At 33.8% G+C, this 20,074-nt stretch overlaps 1 protein-coding gene across 1 annotated transcript in view; it reads right to left on the bottom strand.

Annotated features, from left to right (window-relative positions):
- The window catches only part of SLC12A2 (solute carrier family 12 (sodium/potassium/chloride transporter), member 2), a 117,919-nt gene that overhangs the window by 4,312 nt on the left and 93,533 nt on the right, over positions 1–20,074 (bottom strand). Inside the window, exons 19-27 of the mRNA XM_011981217.1 lie at positions 17,399–17,505; positions 13,082–13,161; positions 10,214–10,339; positions 7,766–7,813; positions 6,206–6,328; positions 4,275–4,386; positions 2,329–2,415; positions 789–924; positions 442–509 (exon numbers count right to left, since the gene is read on the bottom strand). Of these exons, the coding sequence (XP_011836607.1) occupies positions 442–509; positions 789–924; positions 2,329–2,415; positions 4,275–4,386; positions 6,206–6,328; positions 7,766–7,813; positions 10,214–10,339; positions 13,082–13,161; positions 17,399–17,505 (887 nt within the window). The remainder of the gene's footprint in view (positions 1–441; positions 510–788; positions 925–2,328; positions 2,416–4,274; positions 4,387–6,205; positions 6,329–7,765; positions 7,814–10,213; positions 10,340–13,081; positions 13,162–17,398; positions 17,506–20,074) is intronic.

The following is a 20,074-nucleotide window of genomic DNA, read 5'->3' on the forward strand; positions in this document are numbered from 1 at the left end:
ATTTGTGTGTGGAAAACATAAGAATGGGAATCCAGACAGGAATCACTATTCAAGTTTAATCTGCCAAGTAACATTTTTTGGGTTATTTTCAAGAGGAAGCTGTCTGGGGTCCAAATTTTAACATAGGACCCTCCTATCCACACATACTTAATGGCTATGCTGTAGTGTTTACAAAGATAAGGAATTTTGAAAAGGTGAGAAGTGTAAACAAAAGGTTCCAATTACGATAAAAAAATTACTTGGGATTCATATAAGCTTAAGGTTAGTCTATCTCCATATGCTTAAAGCATAGTATATTTTTACAAGTTTGTTTTTTCCTCCTTACAACAACTAAGTCAATATGGGTGTTATATAGATATGTAGCTGGAACAGAAATTAATTCAAAGCATATTATCAGAAATTAGCAAGAAAATCTTTATAAAGATATTACTTACTACTTACATGACAATAATATTAGCTGTGCTTGAATGTTCCTTTAATAATTCATTTAACCTGATCTGCCGGTAGGTCTGAAATGAAACAGGACAAAGTCATTCCTAGACCATTTGGAAATAAGAATTTAGTATGGTTCATAAAACTATAAGGAGACAAAAAGAAATGGAAATGAATTTTAGTGTAATAAAAATCTGTTTTTTTTTTTTTTTTTTAAATGCTTTCTGCTAACCTCAAATCTATTTTAGAGTTCATTTATACAATTGACCCCTCCTATATCAAATTTGAAGTTCTTGGTTTTCATGTCTTTTATTATATAAAAAATCAATGAAAATAAAGCAGAAGTGAAAGAATACCTTGGTCTTATAAAGTTCAAGCTCATTATCTGTTATTCGCCATGGTTCATCTTCTTTCATTTTATCTGCAATATCTTGCTCTTTATCATCTTCATGAAGTCTGTATGGCTCAATCATTTCCTCAAAAGCTATAATACTTTAAAAAACAAAGAATTCTCACAACTCATCTTATTTTAAGTTACATAACAGAAAGATCTTAAATATTAAACTATAACTTGCAAAGTTAGTGCCTCTCATTTAGCTCCTCTCCATACCCCAACCATAATAATCACTTTGGCAATTTATTTCAAAAACAGCCATTTCTAGTCTCTCAAACTGATGAGAAAATTAGAACCCATATGGACAATACAGATTGTGCATCCCTAATCTGAAATCCAAACTGCTTCAAAATCTAAAACTTTCTAAGCACCAATATGATGTCTAATGGAAATGCTCAGTGAAATATTCTGAATTTCTGATTTTTGGATTAGGGATTCTAAACCAGCATGTATAATGAAAATGTTTCAAAATTTAAAAAAAAAATCTGAAATCTGAAACACTTTTGGTTGATCCCAAGCATTTGGGATAAGGAATCTCCAACCTGTAATAAAATTGCATTTTTAACTGCTAAAGCTGATCTCCCTGTATCTACCCCTCCTCCCCCTATGGCCATTTTCTCTCAACCTAAATATATTTTACCATAGTAGCCAAAATGATCCCTTTGAGCAATAAGTCAAATTGTGTTACTACTCTGCTCTAAAACACCCAAAGGCTTTCCCAGTTATCAATGAATAAAAAGTAGTGTAAAAAAATGTAGTAGAACATTTTGAAGGGGAAAAGGGCAGACACTAAAAATTTAAGGAAATGAAAAATTAATTTCTACATCCATATACTTACCAATAAAATAACATGAATGGCATTCTAATCCTCTATGAACATGAAAAACGTATTTTTCAGTATCAAATCTAGTATGAAGCACCCAGTACACAGTTTTACAATAAAAGCAATCTCACTTACAAATTTTACCTTACTATTTCCTATCTAAAAGGAATTCTTTACATCAGCTTTGTATTGATTCAACATTAATCTAAGAATTAAAATTATATCAGGTAAAATAAATACAAATATCATTATAACAACCTGTATATACCATTTTAAGGCGGAATATTCCAAAGTCTTTCCTAGAAGAACTCTGAATGCAACTATTGTAGGCAAATGTTTAGATTTTCCTATTTTAGCAATAAAACAAAACAGTGGAAAGTAATAGGTATGTAGAGCAGGGACTGAGTGGTTACAACGACTGCAGGCAGGGGCAATGGAAATGAACCACCTTTCAGAAATCACATGTAAAGCTGTAATTTAAATCCTCTCTGAATATTGAAAACTCTTTAGACTTTCTTTAATATCTGATATATGCATACCAACTATTAATGCTAGATTTTTAAAATATTGACTTCACATGTAACTAACAGCAGGAAAATAAATCTCTGGGTTTTAATTAAGTTGAATCTGTCTGAGTAGGCCATCTATAAAAGGATCAGAAACTTGTAGAGTAACTTACTTTTCTTTCTTTGGTTTGGTATTGATATCTCCTAGGACCATAATGTCAGAAAAGTCTATTCGGAACTTGCTAAGCAAAGTAGCCATCCTACAACAAAAATAAATAGAATTACGATACAAGTATTTTCATTCTATATTGGGCTGAATCCATATATCTGAAAAGCATAATTTATAGAAAAAGTCAGTCTATCATGTGCTAAACAATGTCCATTTGAATTAATTCACACCATTCATTCACAAAGCAGACTTAAATTCACTGAGTACTTTACTTTCTGAGTAATCAATCACTGAGTATTTTACTTTCTCTGTATCTCTCCTTAGTACTGAGTAATGGACAAAGAGACATTAATAATTAAATTTAAATGGCAGCTAATGTTTCTTAAGTTTAGTCAAACTATATTGATAAGTACATAAATTTCAATAAAAACTAGTAGACAAATATTTATTTTTGGATTATTCTTCCATCCAAGAAGAATGCTTATCTCAGGGCCCAAATATGACCTGTGGGCCATACTGAAGATATAGTTGATGGCAGATTAAGTTCATAGCATTTTGGGGGAGGAGGGAACTGGAACAGGACATAGAAAAGGAGCATCAACAAGCCTGATTTTTCAGTAAATACCTTTCTGAAGGCATAGCTGGCAATGAAACATTGGTGGCAACAATAGAACAGTTGAAGTGCACATATATACCAAAAAAATGCAATTTTATTTGTAATGAAAATGTTTTTAAATTGAGATATGAGAAAAAAGATTTGCTACAGGTTTGATTATTAAATTTATTATTAGCATTTCTTGCATAATTCACTATTTGAAATGAGTAAACACCTAGCTGAATTCCAGGACCTATCAATTAAGTGCCTACTATAAAACATGCTAAACATAACAGGGCCCACAAAACTTAAATAAGAAAATAAATATAATACCTGCCAGAATGTGATGAGTGAAAGGTATAAAGTACATTGTGATTCCGGAAAGAAACATAACAACTAGATCTGGGGGTAAGGCGGGGGAAACAGGAAAGGCACTATGAAGAACTGAGCTAGGTTTTAAAGAGTGCAGTATTTAAAGAGATAAAAGGAGAGGCAAGTGAAGAGCTATTTACAGTAGAGAGATGAGAGTAGGCAAAGGAGTAAAAGCCTGAAGTCACATGCATGCTTAGAGCATATGGAAAAGTGTACTGAAGTATAAGGCATACTGGGGGAAATAGAAGAACAGAAAGGGAATGAGAGGACAGACTGTCAAGGGCCTTGACTGCTACATTATAACAATTAGATTTTCTATGGCAGGTAGCAGGAAAGTCGTTAAAGTATTTTGGGTAGAGGAATTATATGGTCAAAACTCTGCTTTCTGAAAAATAAAACTGGGTTTCAATGCTTCTAAGTACCCATGTCTTTGATCCATAATGTGTACAATATACACATTAATTAGGTTGAAGATTATGCACATTATGTAGTCTGTACAATATACATGTTACAGGTCAAAGACAAAATGAGTACTTACAGAGCAGGAGAGAAATACTGAAACAAGAACTATAATTGTGACAGTATATTCCGAAAGAATTGGATGAATGACAATCGCATCCTGCATTTTGTTGTCTAGAGTCTACAACAAAATGTATCCCATATACAAGTAGGTAATGTTTGTGCACTTTCTCCCCTGATTAAAAGAAAAATGTTGCTTAGCACTTTAAAGTTACAAGTATTTAAGAAGGACATTCTAAAATGCTAATATGTTAAAAAAAATTACATCTAAGTAAAATTAAGTATCTACTAGTTAAACATGAAGACTAAAGACAACAAGGTTATATTTAAAATTTTTAACTTCAGTAAAGAACAAAGCAAGATAATAGACATTTTCTGGATTGTCTAATTTTTATCCTATCAAATTTATACCGTAGCAATGAAGTGCTACTAGATGCATGCCCTTCAATGTGAAATAAACTTACGCTCTCCGGTCATGGTCTATTCTGTTTATTTTTCCACCAATGAATACTCTGATCTTACAATCTTTCCATTTTTTCTTGGTAGTCAGAAGGTAAGGTATCAATAAGGTCAAACCTGAATTATAAAAATATAATGAATCATTTACTAAATGCTAATTTCTTAATCAGGAACATCAATTTAGCCTCGAAAAACATGTCTACTACAACACCATATAAAACAAAAATATTATTTCTGTCCTTCCTTGATAATTCAGTCAAAAAGCCATTAGCAGACCTGAGAAAGAAAGGACTCCTAATGGAGTCTGATCCCATTCAAGGAAGGTAGCCAAATGGGATAGTGTATTTATTGACCTTAGCAGGAGCCATGTTTAACAATGAAATTAGAAATATGAAAAGGTAGAAGCTGGACTGAAATTGGTTTTTGATCTCCATTTATATCTCCACACACACATATACAAGGAGTTCCTGGCTCTGTCCATCAAGAAGGCCTGGGAGCAGTGACACTCTAGTAGACACAAGCATATCCAATGCCCTGATCTTTGTTTCTAAACACTGTTATTCAGTAAAAGGAACCAGCATTCCTTGGATAAAGGGTTACTTTCACGGCTATGAAGAGAAAGTGTAAAACAATAAAACTGAGCCTGGAACATCTTCTTGTGTTGGAAAATAACTCAAAAGAATGACTGGGACATGATAAATGGAAAGAAATCAGCCTAAGGAGGACTGTGCTGGCGAAATATGGGACAATTGGAACATCAAAACAAACGAAAGTAACAAATTATATTCTGGCATAGTTTGGATATCAGCCCCTACTGAAATCTCATAGTGAACTGTAATTAATCCCCAGTGCTGGAGGTGGAGCTTAGTGAGAGGTGTTTGGATCATGGGGGTTGGTCCCTCAAGGTTTGGTGCTTGTCTTTGTGATAGTTCTCATGAGATCGGGTCATTTAAAAGTGTGTGGCACCTCTGTCTCCTGTGTCTCTCTCACTCTTGCTTTCATCATGTGTTGTGCCTGTTCCTGCTTTGCCTTCTGCTTTAAGTAAAAGCTCCCTGAGGCTTCTCCAGAAGCTAAGTGATGTCAGGACCATGCTTGTGTGGCCTGCAGAATCGTCAGCAAATTAAACCTCTTTTCTTTACAAACTACCCAGTCTCAGGTATTTCTTCAAAGCAACACAAGAATAGTCTAACACATATCCCACTGAATATCAATAAAATAGGAATTGATGAGTCCACACTGACAGAAATAAAGAGAAAGCTCTTCCTTACAATAAAATGCCAACTAATAAATGAGGAAGAAACGATGGAATAGGAACATCATCATTTGGCAACCACAACAATAACAACAATAAACATCAATGGATGCTAAAGATACTGGCGAAGGCTGCAAGAATAGTGTATTTACATAGTCTCAGAGTAATTCCTCTGTGCCATCCCCAATACCTGTAATTATAAATGTGGGGAGGGGGGAGGATAACTTTTCAGTGAATAAACGTGGTAAAAATCATATATTACTCAATGGTTAATTTCATCAGTGACGGGACAAATCAACATCCTGTGCCACCTGATGAGATGTAGACAGAAGAGCACAGCATCACTTCTGTAATATTTCTGCCAAAGATAGACAACCTAAAAACTAATTAAATAAAACATTAAAATAGCACTTCAAATTGGGTGACAGTCAACAAAACGGTTCATAATATTAAAAGTTAAGGTCATGAAGCTCAAGGAAATACTACTGAACAACCTCCGCATTAGGGATACTGAAAAGACCAGACTGCTAAATGCTGTGCCTGATTCTGAAATGAATCCTTTTGCTTTTGGGAATGCTGGCAAAATTTGAATGGGGTCCACGGGTAAAGAGTGCCTGCCATTTCTTACTATTTTCACAATTTTACTAAATTTAAAATCATTTTTAAAAAAATTAACAACCTTACCTCCATCATCAAAAAGCCACCAGACATCAATAGTATTCTTTCCTTGTTTTTTCTGAAACTGTGTACTAGCTTCAAGAAGCTTTTGGTCAGCTACATTTAAAGGCACAATAGGGCCTTTGGATTCTAAAGGATTAAGCAAAAAATAAAATGTAAGCAAAGTAAATATTAAAGTCCCTTTTGCTGAATTCCTATCGTTTCCTAATTTTTTTATATTCAGATGTTTATACTACAGACAATTCAGACAATTGTATATGGCATCTACCATAAGCGTTCAGTTGTTTATAATAAAAGTTTACTTTATAAATGGCTAGAGAGAAATAACTCTTTACAATAGCTAAACCAATCCAAATTATCTGCCTAATTACTAATATTTTCAAGCATTCTGAATGAATGTAAGAGAATCATAAATAACAGTCAAAAAATTATACTGAGCTGCTAGATTTTGTGTTTTGAAAAGCTGTTTTAGTCAAACTGGACAAATCAAGTTTATACCTGTTCTGTGAAACTATTTCTTTGGTAATCTGGTATCTCAATAATTTAAAGCTCACAACTTTTTAAAAGACAAAGTTGTTATCTGTAATAAAAATGAAAGATGGGAGTTGAAGACATACTAACACATTCTTACAATGATCACAGTGAAACCTTAGTCTAAAGAAAGACTTCTAATTTTTACCTATGTTTTGTCCCCAATAGGTGGAACCCAATTCTAAAGCCATATAACCACCGCATCTTTCTCTGAACCACAGAAAGATGGTGGGAGCTCCTTGGAAGGGCACCCATCTGCTGCAGGCCTGAGAACAGTACACCAAGGAGTTCCCATTTATATTCCCAGGAGTTAAAACAAAACAAAATGAAACAAAAAACAGCATTGATTCCGTGAGCAAGCAAATGACTACCATGAAACTCCTACACCAAAATTTTAAAAGCAGAAATCCATATGAGGACATCTGATTACTTCTGCAGAATGTCACTTTTCATGCTGCTGTGATATATGCAAACATGACAAATGATTTTGCACGATGAAATAATATGGCTACCAAACCACACTGCTCCATAACTCTCACCTCTATCTCCTTCTCATAAAATTCATGTATGTTGACATGACTGTGTATCTCCCAAACGCAGCACGACTGTGAGAAATATTGTAATTTTTGAAATGAAAAATACATTAGTATCAAAATTGAGGACTTGGCTGGGTACAACTGATGGTAAAGAATGCAAGTGACACTGCAAATAAAACCTGTTTCAGTGTCCCTACTTATCATCTAAACCATGCAGTTTAAATTAAAAAAAAAAAGTAATACCGGCTGTCTGGGTCTGAATATTTCAGAAATGCTACGATGATTGAAAAGAATTTGTCTGTGATATAACTCCATTTCCTGGGAAGGCTTACCTCTTTAGACTAATAATACTTTTTCTAATCTGCATTCACAGAACTGTAACATTACCTCACCATGAAAATAAAAACCAAGGTTAAAAAAAAAAGAAGGGAATAAGGCTGGAGTTAAAGAGTTTACAGTATGAAAAAGGGATTAAAATAAAATGATGAAAAATGCCTGCCTTTTTTCAACAGTGGTTGAGTTGCAGTCTTGCCATCCTCTTCCTCAACTAGATTATGTTTAAAAAACACAAAAATATGTTAATTGCCTTTGTATTAATAAAACGATAAAAATGCAACTAGAGCACATTTATAAACAAAATATAGTAGGAAGCAACAGTCCACTGAAAAATAAGACTGAAGATTAATATTTTCTGCACTGAGTGCTGAAGCTTCTAAAAAGCACACATATTTGAGACCCCTCCCCTACAGGATGACTAACACCTCTAATTTCTGTAAAATTATTTTTTAAATTTCAGCGTATTTTTAAAATTTTTACACTTTCATACTTGAGATGTTGAACTGTGGCTTATAAAGTATAAATGACATTAAACATTGATATTGCAGATAATACATAAATTTTAAACATGCCACTGCATCACTGTGCAAATAACTGAAGAGCAATTTTAGAAACATTTAATGGATATTTGTTGTTTGTAAAAAATTAATCACCACTTGAAATATTAAGAAATTTGATCAGAGAAAGAAGTATTTTTGCTTTATATAAAACGCCAGGTTATACAGGAGTGTTTTTCTCAAATATATAAATGTATATGTGTATGTATATATGTGTGCATATATTTATCCATTTATATTTAAAAATATCTACAAATATTTTTCTGGCATTAAAAATTTTCCTAATCTCATGTTCCCTTAATATAAGCTTGTATTAAAATATTTGTTTACGGCATATAAAACTCCAGACTTGGACAGGAGAGTATACTGCAATGGGCTCTGGAGTTAGACTGCAAGATTGCAATCTTCCCTCTACTCATTTTACTAGCTGAGTGAGCTTTCGTTACTGAACTTGCTTTTTTCATTTGTAGAAAGAGGTGTTAGTACCTACCTCTTAAGCTTGTTATACTAATGCAAGTATTAATGCACTGAGCTCTGGGCCTGGCAGAAAGTATTTAAAGGGTGTTCTTTACGACTCTTTGCATGATGTATGCTTCAATAACCAAGACAAACACAGCTAAATACTGTAGATTTATAATAACTACACAGTAATGTCTCTAATTCTGAAGATTTTAAAATGTATAAACTTTTCTATAATATCTATGCTGCTGACTTTGAGAATAACTGACAGAAAATAAACACAAAGCAAACGCTAATTTCTTAAACTTGTAATGGAAAAAGAATCAACTATATTTAATTTTATAGCATTCAATATTGTTCTTATAAAGCAGATATTTAATGGCATTTGTCTTTGATAATAAAAATTATAAATATAACTATGGATATGCTGCATTTGTTTAAAAGAGCTCAGAAATGTCAAGGAAATCTTGACATTTAACAATTATAAAGTAAGTTAAAGGCATTTAGATTTTTACAATAAAAAGGTAAGTAGAAATGTACTGACCCACTTTCCTGTTCTATAAAAATAATGATTTCATAAGATTGTAACATATATTAATTAGCTAATATATGGGTAACATCCACTATAATGTGGGTGCATGGAGTAGATGCTTGATATGTATTACTTCTTACCCTCCCATTAAACTTCACCTATTAATTCCCAACAGATTCTGTAGAAAAAGAATGTTTGAAGCAAAAGAAAAAAACAAAAAAGAGGAAATGAAAGAATGTATACTGCAAACTAAAATAAATGCTGGAATATAAGAACAGTTATCAGAATCAGTTTATAGAATTTTGAGGAAAAACAAAATAAATTATAATCAAGCCAGCAAAGAACCGAAAAGGAAAATGGGTGTGAACTAAACTTTACTAATACTCTAAGCCAACAAGGTAAATAAGAAGGAAAGAAATAAAAAGCAACATTACTGCTTCTAAACAATATAGAAGAGATAAACTGCACAAAGACATGATTGGTCCAAGGTTGTAATTTCAGAAAAAGAATGGGAAATACTTTGCAGGAATCAAAAGTATGTTATAGTCTGATGATTTACAGTGCAGATTTTTTTCTTGTTGCGTGTCAGCTAGGAATAGGACAGATGGAGATACTAGACCGAACAGAGGTAGGAGAGTGAGGGTGGGAGAGTAAGATTTGGAAGTCATCCTTCTTTTCTTCTCAAACATGACACACAGATTTGTGGATGAAATTATGTGAAAGTTTCATGAGTTTGTTACTTTAAAATTACCATGTTCTTTCCAAATTTAGACTTAACCTATGCTTCAAATTAAAATGTTTTATTTAAAGCAACTATAAATAAAAACACAGAGGCCATATTAGTAAATATCTGGCATGGTTTCTGTCTGATGATCTACTCTACTACCTTACACAGCTAGTCATTTTGTTGCCATTTTTGAAAGCCATAAATTCTACCTGACCAGCAAGAAATGACCAGTACAAGTTTGAGAACAGGTTATTTTTATAAGACATATAATTAAAAATATTTCTCCCAAATTAAAACATTACTATTAATAAGACTTATTGTTTGAATGAAAATTACCTTTTTGTGTAACCGGTTTTTCACTGAGTGGTTTGGAAGTATCTAAATCGGATTTTTTACTATACTCCACACTTACTACCACATCCTTGGTGCCAGGTGATTTCTCTTGTGATGACAGTAATTCTTCTGTAGACACAAAATTATTTAAAATAGTATCTAAGTCATATTTTAACTGTTAAATAAGGCATTATGGTTTAGTAATAAAACTATTATGAAAAAATAAGTTTGTTATAAATGCCTTCTTATTTAAACAACTGTGATAATCTGTTTGAAATGACTATTCATTTAAATACGTAAACCACAACTAGGTTACAGGTTGAATATTCTGATTTGAAAATCTGAAACTTTTTACATACCTAACATGATGCTCAAAGGAAATGCTCAATGGAGCATTTCAGATTTTGGATTTCTGAACCAGAGACGCTCAACTGGTAAGCACCATGTAATGCAAACATTCCAAAATCAACCTCCTCCCTCCAAATTCTGAAACCCTTCAGGTTCCAAGCATTTTGGATACAGATACATAAACTGTATTTGAATTACGAGCTAGAGAATTAGTAATGAGTACAATTCATAGAACAGTAGAATCTGGTAGACAGTAATACATAGTATGTGAATCAATTCTGCTCTCAAAATCAGTTACATAAAAAATGTAAAATGTAACAACTGTCCATAGATATGTAAGATGACAGACAATACTGAAAAATTATACCCACTACTATAAAACCAAGACCACCGAATACAGTCTTCCTAAGTCCATGGTGAAAGTACCATTTCTTCCTTTTAAAGTAGTTTTTCTTCATTTTCTCTTTTTGTCAGAGTTAGTAAAGATTTAACTTCCACCATACAAATATGTATCACAAAGACAAATATAAAACTGATAGTATGTCCATAATCCTCATCATTTATTTGTGTAAATGAAGAGAAACAAAAGAAACTACATGCCAGCACTATGCTAAGAGCTCGCAGGCCTTAATCTCCTTTTTAATCTTAACAACCAACCTGTAAGGTAAACACATTTTAACACATAAGGAAACTGAGGCTTGGAAGTCACCAAATTTGCCTAGGCTACAAAACATCTAACAGAAAAGGCTGAGACTTTTAAAGCAGATTTGCCTGACTCCAATGCCTATGCCCTTAATTCTTATGCCCAGTCAAATTCCTGTTTTAAAACTTAACGATGAATAATAAGGTATTCAAAAACATTTCACAATGATTATAAATACATGAAAATACTTTTTAAAAGTTTCAATCACATTCAAACTTCAGTAAATGATAGAACTATATAATTTATTCATCAAACTGTGATATGTGAAAGGGAACACTACTATTTCTGTTGAGTTAACAGGTATAAGGCACTCTAAACCTCAATTCTGGCAGAGCAAGAAATAATTGAATAATTTGCCAAACCTACTCCAGATTGCTGAAAATGCATATTTGGTTACATGGATAAAGACCTCAAAGTGTTTCAAAACTGCAGACTGCCCTTAAAGGGGTAAAGAGAGGGAAGATTAAAACAATTTAAATACAGAAGCAGATACTTAAGTATTTAGGCTTAGGGGTAATATGTTATATATGTAAATTTTCTTAAGCTTATAATTTCTTAAACTACCAGAAAATCTTCACAGTTGGTTTTTTTTTTTTTTTTTTCCTGCTTTGTTTTGTTTTGAGACAGAGTCTTGCTCTTGTCGCCCAGGCTGGAGTGCAATGGAGCAATCTTGGCTCACTGTAGCCTCTGCCTCCTGGGTTCAAGCAATTCTCCTGCCTCTGCTTCCCGAACATCTGGAATTACAAGCATGCCTGGCTAATTTTTGAATTTTTAGTAGAGACGTGGCTTCACCATGCTGGTCAGGCTGGTCTCAAACTTCTGATCTCTGGTCATCCACTCACCTCAACCTCCCAACATGCTGGGATTACAGGCATGGGCCATGGTGCCTGGCCATAGTTTTTATAAAGTTGGCAAAAGCAGTAATTATACCTTACTTAGGCTTTAATCTTCACTTCCAAAAATGCTTTAAAAGTTACACACTATATTATTTACACACTATTCCTGACATGTCAAAATTATACAGTAATGATGGGAGACAAGAAAAGTACATAGAAAGGGGGAACACATAGGGAGATGTCTGTAGTGACAGAACAGTTCTGTATCTTTATTGCAATGGTGGTTACACAAATGAACACATAGTAAGTGGCACACAACTACACAATCACACACAAGAGTTGTAAAACTGCTGAAATATGAAAAAGGTCTGTGGATTGTTCCAATGTCAATTTCCTGGCTTGGATACAGTACCTTAGGATAAGGCAAGATATTACCATTGGGGGAAACTGGATGAAGGGTACAGAGGACCTCTCTACTATTTTTTTGCAACTTCTTGTGAATCTATAAATATTTTTAAATTAAAAAATGTTTTTTAAAAAAAATTCATTAGGTCTGCTGAAGATAGAAAACATTATGACAAAGTTTAGGCTTCTACTATCAATATGACTGTACAAAGCATAGTTTTATAAATATGAAAATGTCTAATGATTTAGTAGTCATTTAAAAATTTTTCCTCAGGCTATTTTACTTATGTCTTTAAAAAACCTGGCCAACAGACAAACCTAACTAATGTCTGCTTCTTTTAAGCTTATCCTTTGGATTGAATTTTATTCTCTCCAGTAATAATCACTAATCATCATCCAGGTTGGTACAAAGAGAAAACACAAACTTTAGTGGAGTCAAACAGATGTGATCTTAAAATGCCATATAATAAGTCCATGACACATAATTATTAAAAGTAATGAAGAGTTCGTGAGAATACAATTTTCTAACAAAGTAGTTTATTTTCTTTAAATAAGAAACTTATTTCAAGCAAAATTTACCTTGTCCTTGAAGATGAGATATATCCAGACCTTCTTTTAGGCGAATAACCACTACTCCATATTGTATGTCAAAGGCATCACTAAAAACAAACAAACAAACAAAAACAACAAAAAAAACCACAAAAATTTGTGTTATCCTCTATAAAATAAAGATAATAGTAGACGATCTCTAAAATTACTTTCAGCTTTAAATGTCTGATTTTTAAAACATGCTTTGAAAATCACTAAATCACTTGTTGAGATATGTTATGTTAGTTTCAAATCCCACAACATTCTCTTCTGTAATACCCTTGAAAACTACTTTTCAGATCTTTGCAGTACTGACATTATACCTACAGCAGTGGTTTAAAGCAGCAGCAGTATTTTTATCCTTCTGAGTTAAATTATAGAAAAACTACTTTCAGAATCCCGCTATATTTATATTTGGGCTTATACCATTAAAACCAAGAGAAATACATGAAGACACACACACAAAAACCTACATGCTACTGTGAATGATAGCAGGTTCCAGGATATGAAGAAATTCTTTTTGAAAAGACTGAGGGAATTTTAACATAATTTTTAAATTTTTACAAAACTGATTTGAACAGTGGTTCAAAGATTTTACATACATCTGCAAATACATATTTACCTCTCCCTTTTTTTTTTTTTTTTGAGACAGAGTCTCACTCAGTCACCCAGGCTGGAGTGCAGTGGCGTGATCTCGGCTCACTGCAACCTCTGCCTCCTGTGTTCAAGCAATTGTTCTGCCTCAGCCTCCCAAGTAGCTGGGAGTACAGATGCGTACCACCACGCCCGGCTAATTTTTGTATTTTTAGTAGAGACGGTTTCACCACATTGGCCAGACTCCTGACCTCGTGATCCACCTGCCTCATCCTCCCAAAGTGCTGGGATTACAGGCGTGATCCCTTTCATTTTTAAAAACATAATTGAGAGCATTCTATACACACAGAAAATACATTAAAATTTCAAACACAGCTTTAAAACCAGACTTAAACCCTGGAATCTCAGTTATGAGCATAAATCTTCATTTTAATCCAAGTTTTTCTCAAATCTACTGAATTAATTTTAAATTTCGAAGCATCATGTTGTTCTCTGATAGTGGTAACAGGTTTAACTTTCATCTTTAATATTTTTCATTGCACAAGTAATAAGTATTCACTGTAGACATATTAAAAATGATATATTAAGATATAGCTATATGAAATTAAAAAGGCTAAAATCCAATAAAATGGTCAAATTATTAATCTTACTGACAAATGGAAGAATGTGTTCAGGATATAATATATGGTTATAAAAGGTCTTTTGTTTTTAAATCATGGAGAGACAATCTGGCCACATTCCTAAGATGAGCTAACTAAAGTTAAAAAAGTCACTGGTGAAAGAAATTTAACAGGCAATATTAAATAGATGGATATATGATAGATGATATAGACAGGTAGATGCATGGATAGATGGATATGGTTTTTGAGAGAAGCAAAACAGAGTTTAAGGAATTAATTTAAGGAATTAATCTTTCTCAGCTGTATCTTGAAAGATCTCATTAATACTAGAGGAAAAAATACAGACATTTGAAAAATTGGTTAATCGATTAAATCAAAATCAATTTCTTTAAAGCTAGGGAATATAGCTCCCCAAGTTTACTGTGGATTAAAACGAATAAATGTTTTTGTTATAAGCTATAAAAATTGATTTGCAGCTTCAGATCTTATATACTACTAATAAAAACAACATATAAAGCATACCTAAATTGCACAAGGTATTTAAAAATCACAGCTAAGGCCGGGCGCAGTGGCTCAAGCCTGTAATCCTAGCACTTTGGGAGGCCGAGACGGGCGGATCACGAGGTCAGGAGATCAAGACCATCCTGGCTAACATGGTGAAACCCCGTCTCTACTAAAAAATACAAAAAAATAGCCGGGCGAGGTGGCGGGCGCCTGTAGTCCCAGCTACTCGGGAGGCTGAGGCAGGAGAATGGCGTAAACCCGGGAGGCAGAGCTTGCAGTGAGCTGAGATCCGGCCACTGCACTCCAGCCTGGGCGACAGAGCGAGACTCCGCCTCAAAAAAAAAAAAAAAAAAAAAAAAAATCACAGCTAAAACATCAGTGGAAGTGCAACAAGATAAAGAATAAGCAGTGTCACTGCTTTGAAACTGCTATTAATTTACATGGTTCTAAAATCAGAAAGTGGTATTTCACCTATCCTTTAACTGCTGCCTGACGTACAGGAGTCATGTTCAGAGTAATACTCAACGTTCAGAACACTCACTCACTTTAATCCCTAGAAGGTCAGAGTCAGAAAGACCCCTTCCAGTGTTCCATTATGAGCAACTACACCTAATAACGTGACAGGAGTATGAAATAATTTGTAAAAAATGTCACTTTTTCTATTTTTTAGGATAATTACTTCATCTCACTGCTCTTAGGTCTTGAGAGAGAAAAAGCATAGCCCACGGCTCATGGGTTTCATGGTTCATGGACCACATTAATCTTTCTGTCCCTAATCCCTATACATACAGAATACAGAATTAGAAAGCCACAACGAGGTTTTGCTTACAAAAAAGTTAATAAAACCAAAGCTCAACAGTAGTGACAACATGCAACAAATCAGCAGAGTTTTAATTTTACAAAAAGCATTTAACAATTAGTTGGTAAATCTTGTTTACCATATATATTACTAATCCATATAAAGAGATCCGTTAAAAAGTAGAGTATGAGATCCAGCTGTTTCCTCAAAGACTTTTCAAATGTCACTAATAAAACCATCACATGTGAGACAGGCAAATATATGCGGTTATAGCCAAAGATACAACAGGAGTTCCAGCAAGGAAGTGACTCCAGTGAGAAAAAAGGGTGATCAGATCAAAATTCATAGAGAAAATAGGACTTAAACTTTAATCTTAAAGTTACTTTGTAAATAAAAGTGTTTTGTTTGTTTTAAAGGACAATTATAAGAAGTGGACAGTTTTATTTCATCAGTGCTTAGGATGAGAAAAAAAAACTCCTCAAATCAAGTATGGCATAGTGGAGAGGGAATGCTTATCTTCAGTATAAACAAGATAAACAGGTTAGGCAAATCTTAGAATAGTAGGAAAACAAGTACTTTTCAAGATTAAGAAGAAAATCTGGCAAAAACAAAAAAAACCGTTTTATTCTTTTTGTTAAATAACTCGGTTTCAAAAAGCATGTGGTAGATTACACTCAACAGACACATCCACAAAAATCCACAAACAGAATACAACCAGAAAGACAAAGTAGCAAAAGAATAAAAAAGAACACACTAGACCAGGGGTCCCCAATCCCCGGGCCATGGACCAGTGGTGGGTGGGGTCATGGACCAGTGGTGGGTGGGGCCTGTTAGGAACTGGGCAGGCTACACAGCAGAAGGTGAGTCATGGGCAGGTGAGCATTACCACCTGAGGTACACCCCCTGTCAGATCAGCAGCGGCACCAGACTCTCAAAGGAGTGCAAACCCTATTATGAACTGCACATGTGAGGAATCTAAGCTGTGCGCTCCTTAGGAAAATTTAATGCCTGATGATCAATTGTCTCCCATCACCCCCAGATGGTACTATCTAGTTGCAGAAAAACAAGCTCAGGACTCCCACTGAGTCTACATTATGGTGAATAGGTAATAATAAAGTCCACAATAAATGTAATACGCTTGAATCATCCTGAAACCACAGCCCCCACCACTACCCATGTCTGTGGAAAAATCGTTTTCCATGAAACTGGTTCCTGGTGCCAGAAAGGTTGGGGACTGCTGCACTAGACAACCCAAAAAACAGAAGTTACAGTGAACTCAAACTTAACTCTTCAAGATGGCAGAAAAACAAAACATGTAAGTACATTTAAATAAAAGAAATGTAAATAACTTAATGAATGAACCAAATGATTAACTGCAAAATTTGTTTGGAAGGGGAACAAGCCTAAACAGGGATAAAATACCCTTCCTCAGCACATTATAATGACATAGTTTAGGAGGTGATGGGTCTAACATTCGGGAACTCTGCTCAGCAACAGCTGTAGGAATAGGAAAAAGTTTACAAACTTAAATGAGAAGCCAGAGTGTATACATGTATACATATACATACATAGGTATGTGTGTGTGTATATATGCATGTATGTAAAGAGACAAAGATCAATAAAAAATTGTTAATAGATTATCAATTTAAAACCCAGATGATTTGTGTGATTCTTTTCGTTCTTATATTTCCATTAGAAGAGACGTGAGAAACAGGCTCCAAAAATTAGGGCAAGCTTTCAAAATTAACATTTTCTAAATGAACTACATTATTGAATTAAAAAGATACTTACTGAAATAAGTTTATATACATATCCACATCCCTCATATCTGCTTGCAACCAATCTTTCTTAAATCCAAGGACAAGTGTGTTTGGCTTCATACGACCAAGACCAGCAGCCTAAAATATAGGGTCAATATAACTTTACAGATATATTATTTTCAACAAAATATTTTCTGAAGTGATAAAACTGTCCTCCAAATTGACAGCTTCTATAGACACTCTTAGCAAAAATTCTTCAGCATTGCATATATGCATATTTACTTATAAATTATATCTACTACTCCACTGATATTACTTATAAGTAAACATACACAAAAATATAATTTAAAAATAAAATACTTGAAAAGTTCTAAATGTACATTTTTGTACTTTTATGATCTACCAAAATTTTCGTATTTTTTCTAAGAGAAATAGAATATAATTTTAAAAATTATAATACAGTGGTATTCTCATTTATATATTTTGATAACACCATTAAAAACTACAAACAAAAGTCCAAATGAATGCAGTTCTGAATCACATCAATACTAAAATCTGAATTTGTTCTACCAATCATGCAAAAGTTTTTGCTGACATTCGGCTAATTTCCTTCCTCAGTTGTTCCATCAATTTTTCTTGCAACCTAATCAGGATTTGCAACTCAGTATGTTTAACAATAGGGAATCGGTTTCAGGGTCTCCCTTCAGCCCTTCCTGGATACCAAAATCTGCAAATGCTCAAGCCCCTTATATAAAATGGCATAGTATTTGCATATAACCTACACATATCCCTGCTTATTCTTTAAATCATCTCAAGATTACTCATAATAGCTAATACAATATAGTTTTATTGTATTTTAAAATTTGTATTATTTTTATTGTTGTATTATTATTTTTTCAAATAATTTTAAGCCATGGTTGGTTGAATCTGTAGATGTAAACCTGCAGACACAGAGGGCCAAGGTATCCCCCAAAATCCACTCAATCTAAGATTTCTAAACACATCAGAAAATTCTGTTTCCAAGATTGTGTGCACACACGTTTTAGTATTTTATTGTAGAAAAAGAGGAATAAAAAAATTGTCATTTTAACCATTTTTAAATGTACAATTCAATAGTATTAATTATATTCACAATGTTATATAATCAACACTACTATCTACTTCTAAACATTTTTCATCACCCCAAACAGAAATTCTATAACCATCAATAATTACCCATCCCCTTCTCCCTCCAACCCTTGGTAATATCTACTTCTGTCTCTATGAATCTGCCTATTCTAGATATTGTATGAGTGAAATAACAGTATGCGTCCTTGGCATAATGTCTTCAAGGTTAATTCATGTTGTAGAACTTCGTTCCTTTTTATGGCTGAATAATATTTCATATTACATACACACAACACACATACATACACACACACACCACATTTGTTTATCCATTCATCTGTTGGGAGACACTTTTATCTTTTGGCTATTGTAAACAACACTGCAATGAATTTTTTTATCTGTCCCTTTTGTTGCTCATGCTTTTGGTGTCATATCTAAGAATTCACTAACAAATCCAACGCCATGAAGTCTTATTGCTATGTTTTCTTCTAAGAGTTTTATGGGTTTTGCTCTCATGATTCATGTCACTGATTAAATTTTTATATATAGTGTGAGGTCACATAGGATTATTTGTGACATACTTATATCATTTTTTTTTTTTTTTTTGAGATGGAGTCTCACTCTGTCGCCCAGGCTGGAGTGCAGTGGCCGGATCTCAGCTCACTGCAAGCTCCGCCTCCCGGGTTTACACCATTCTCCTGCCTCAGCCTCCTGAGCAGCTGGGACTACAGGCGCCCGCCACCTCGCCCGGCTAGTTTTTTTTGTATTTTTTAGTAGAGACGGGGTTTCACTGGGTTAGCCAGGATGGTCTCGATCTCCTGACCTCGTGATCCGCCCGCCTCGGCCTCCCAAAGTGCTGGGATTACAGGCTTGAGCCACCGCGCCCGGCCACTTATATCATTTTTTAAAAAAATTAATTCAAATATTTATCAAGTGTTGACCTGCTACTTGGGATAATTAGGACAGAAGAAATATCCCTAACTCTGTAAAGCTTACATCTGTTTTCAAAGTGTTCCATCCATGTACAGACTTCTTTCAAGAAGTAAATTTTCCCCCCATTCAATACTGAAAGCACCTTTGACTTGAAGTGGCAGATAAAAATATTCATTTTAGTTTTTTAAAACTATCTTAACCACACAGCATATTTTTAATTGGGGGCGGGGAAGGAATTGGGGAGTAAAAGAAAACCAAGAATATCTTTAGGTTGACAGCTTTTGAAAGAACTAAGCCATAAGATAACCAGTACCTTCTTAATGGTACAAAATACTGTCAGGTCACTCACAGAAATTTGTTACAATCCTGTAATAATTAAAAGGTTTTATTTTTATAAAGTTAACAGTAACATCTTGCTGTACTCTGTGTACTTATATTTTCAATTTTGTTATTGCAATAACTTTCCCCTGAATGACTGAAACTTCATATATATCATTCTTATCCCTAAATCCTTTGCAAATTCCAATCAAAGTAGCTATTCAGTCAGAGGTAATGTTTTCAGTGTCCAAATAACAATATGTTTATCAAAGGAGTAATTTACTACCGAAAATATGTCTTCTCCAGAACACACTTCTTTACTATGTGATAGGAAAGGAGTTCTTCATGG

Source organism: Mandrillus leucophaeus, unplaced genomic scaffold (genome assembly GCF_000951045.1).
Source record: "Mandrillus leucophaeus isolate KB7577 unplaced genomic scaffold, Mleu.le_1.0 Scaffold221, whole genome shotgun sequence".
NCBI lineage: Eukaryota > Metazoa > Chordata > Mammalia > Primates > Cercopithecidae > Mandrillus > Mandrillus leucophaeus.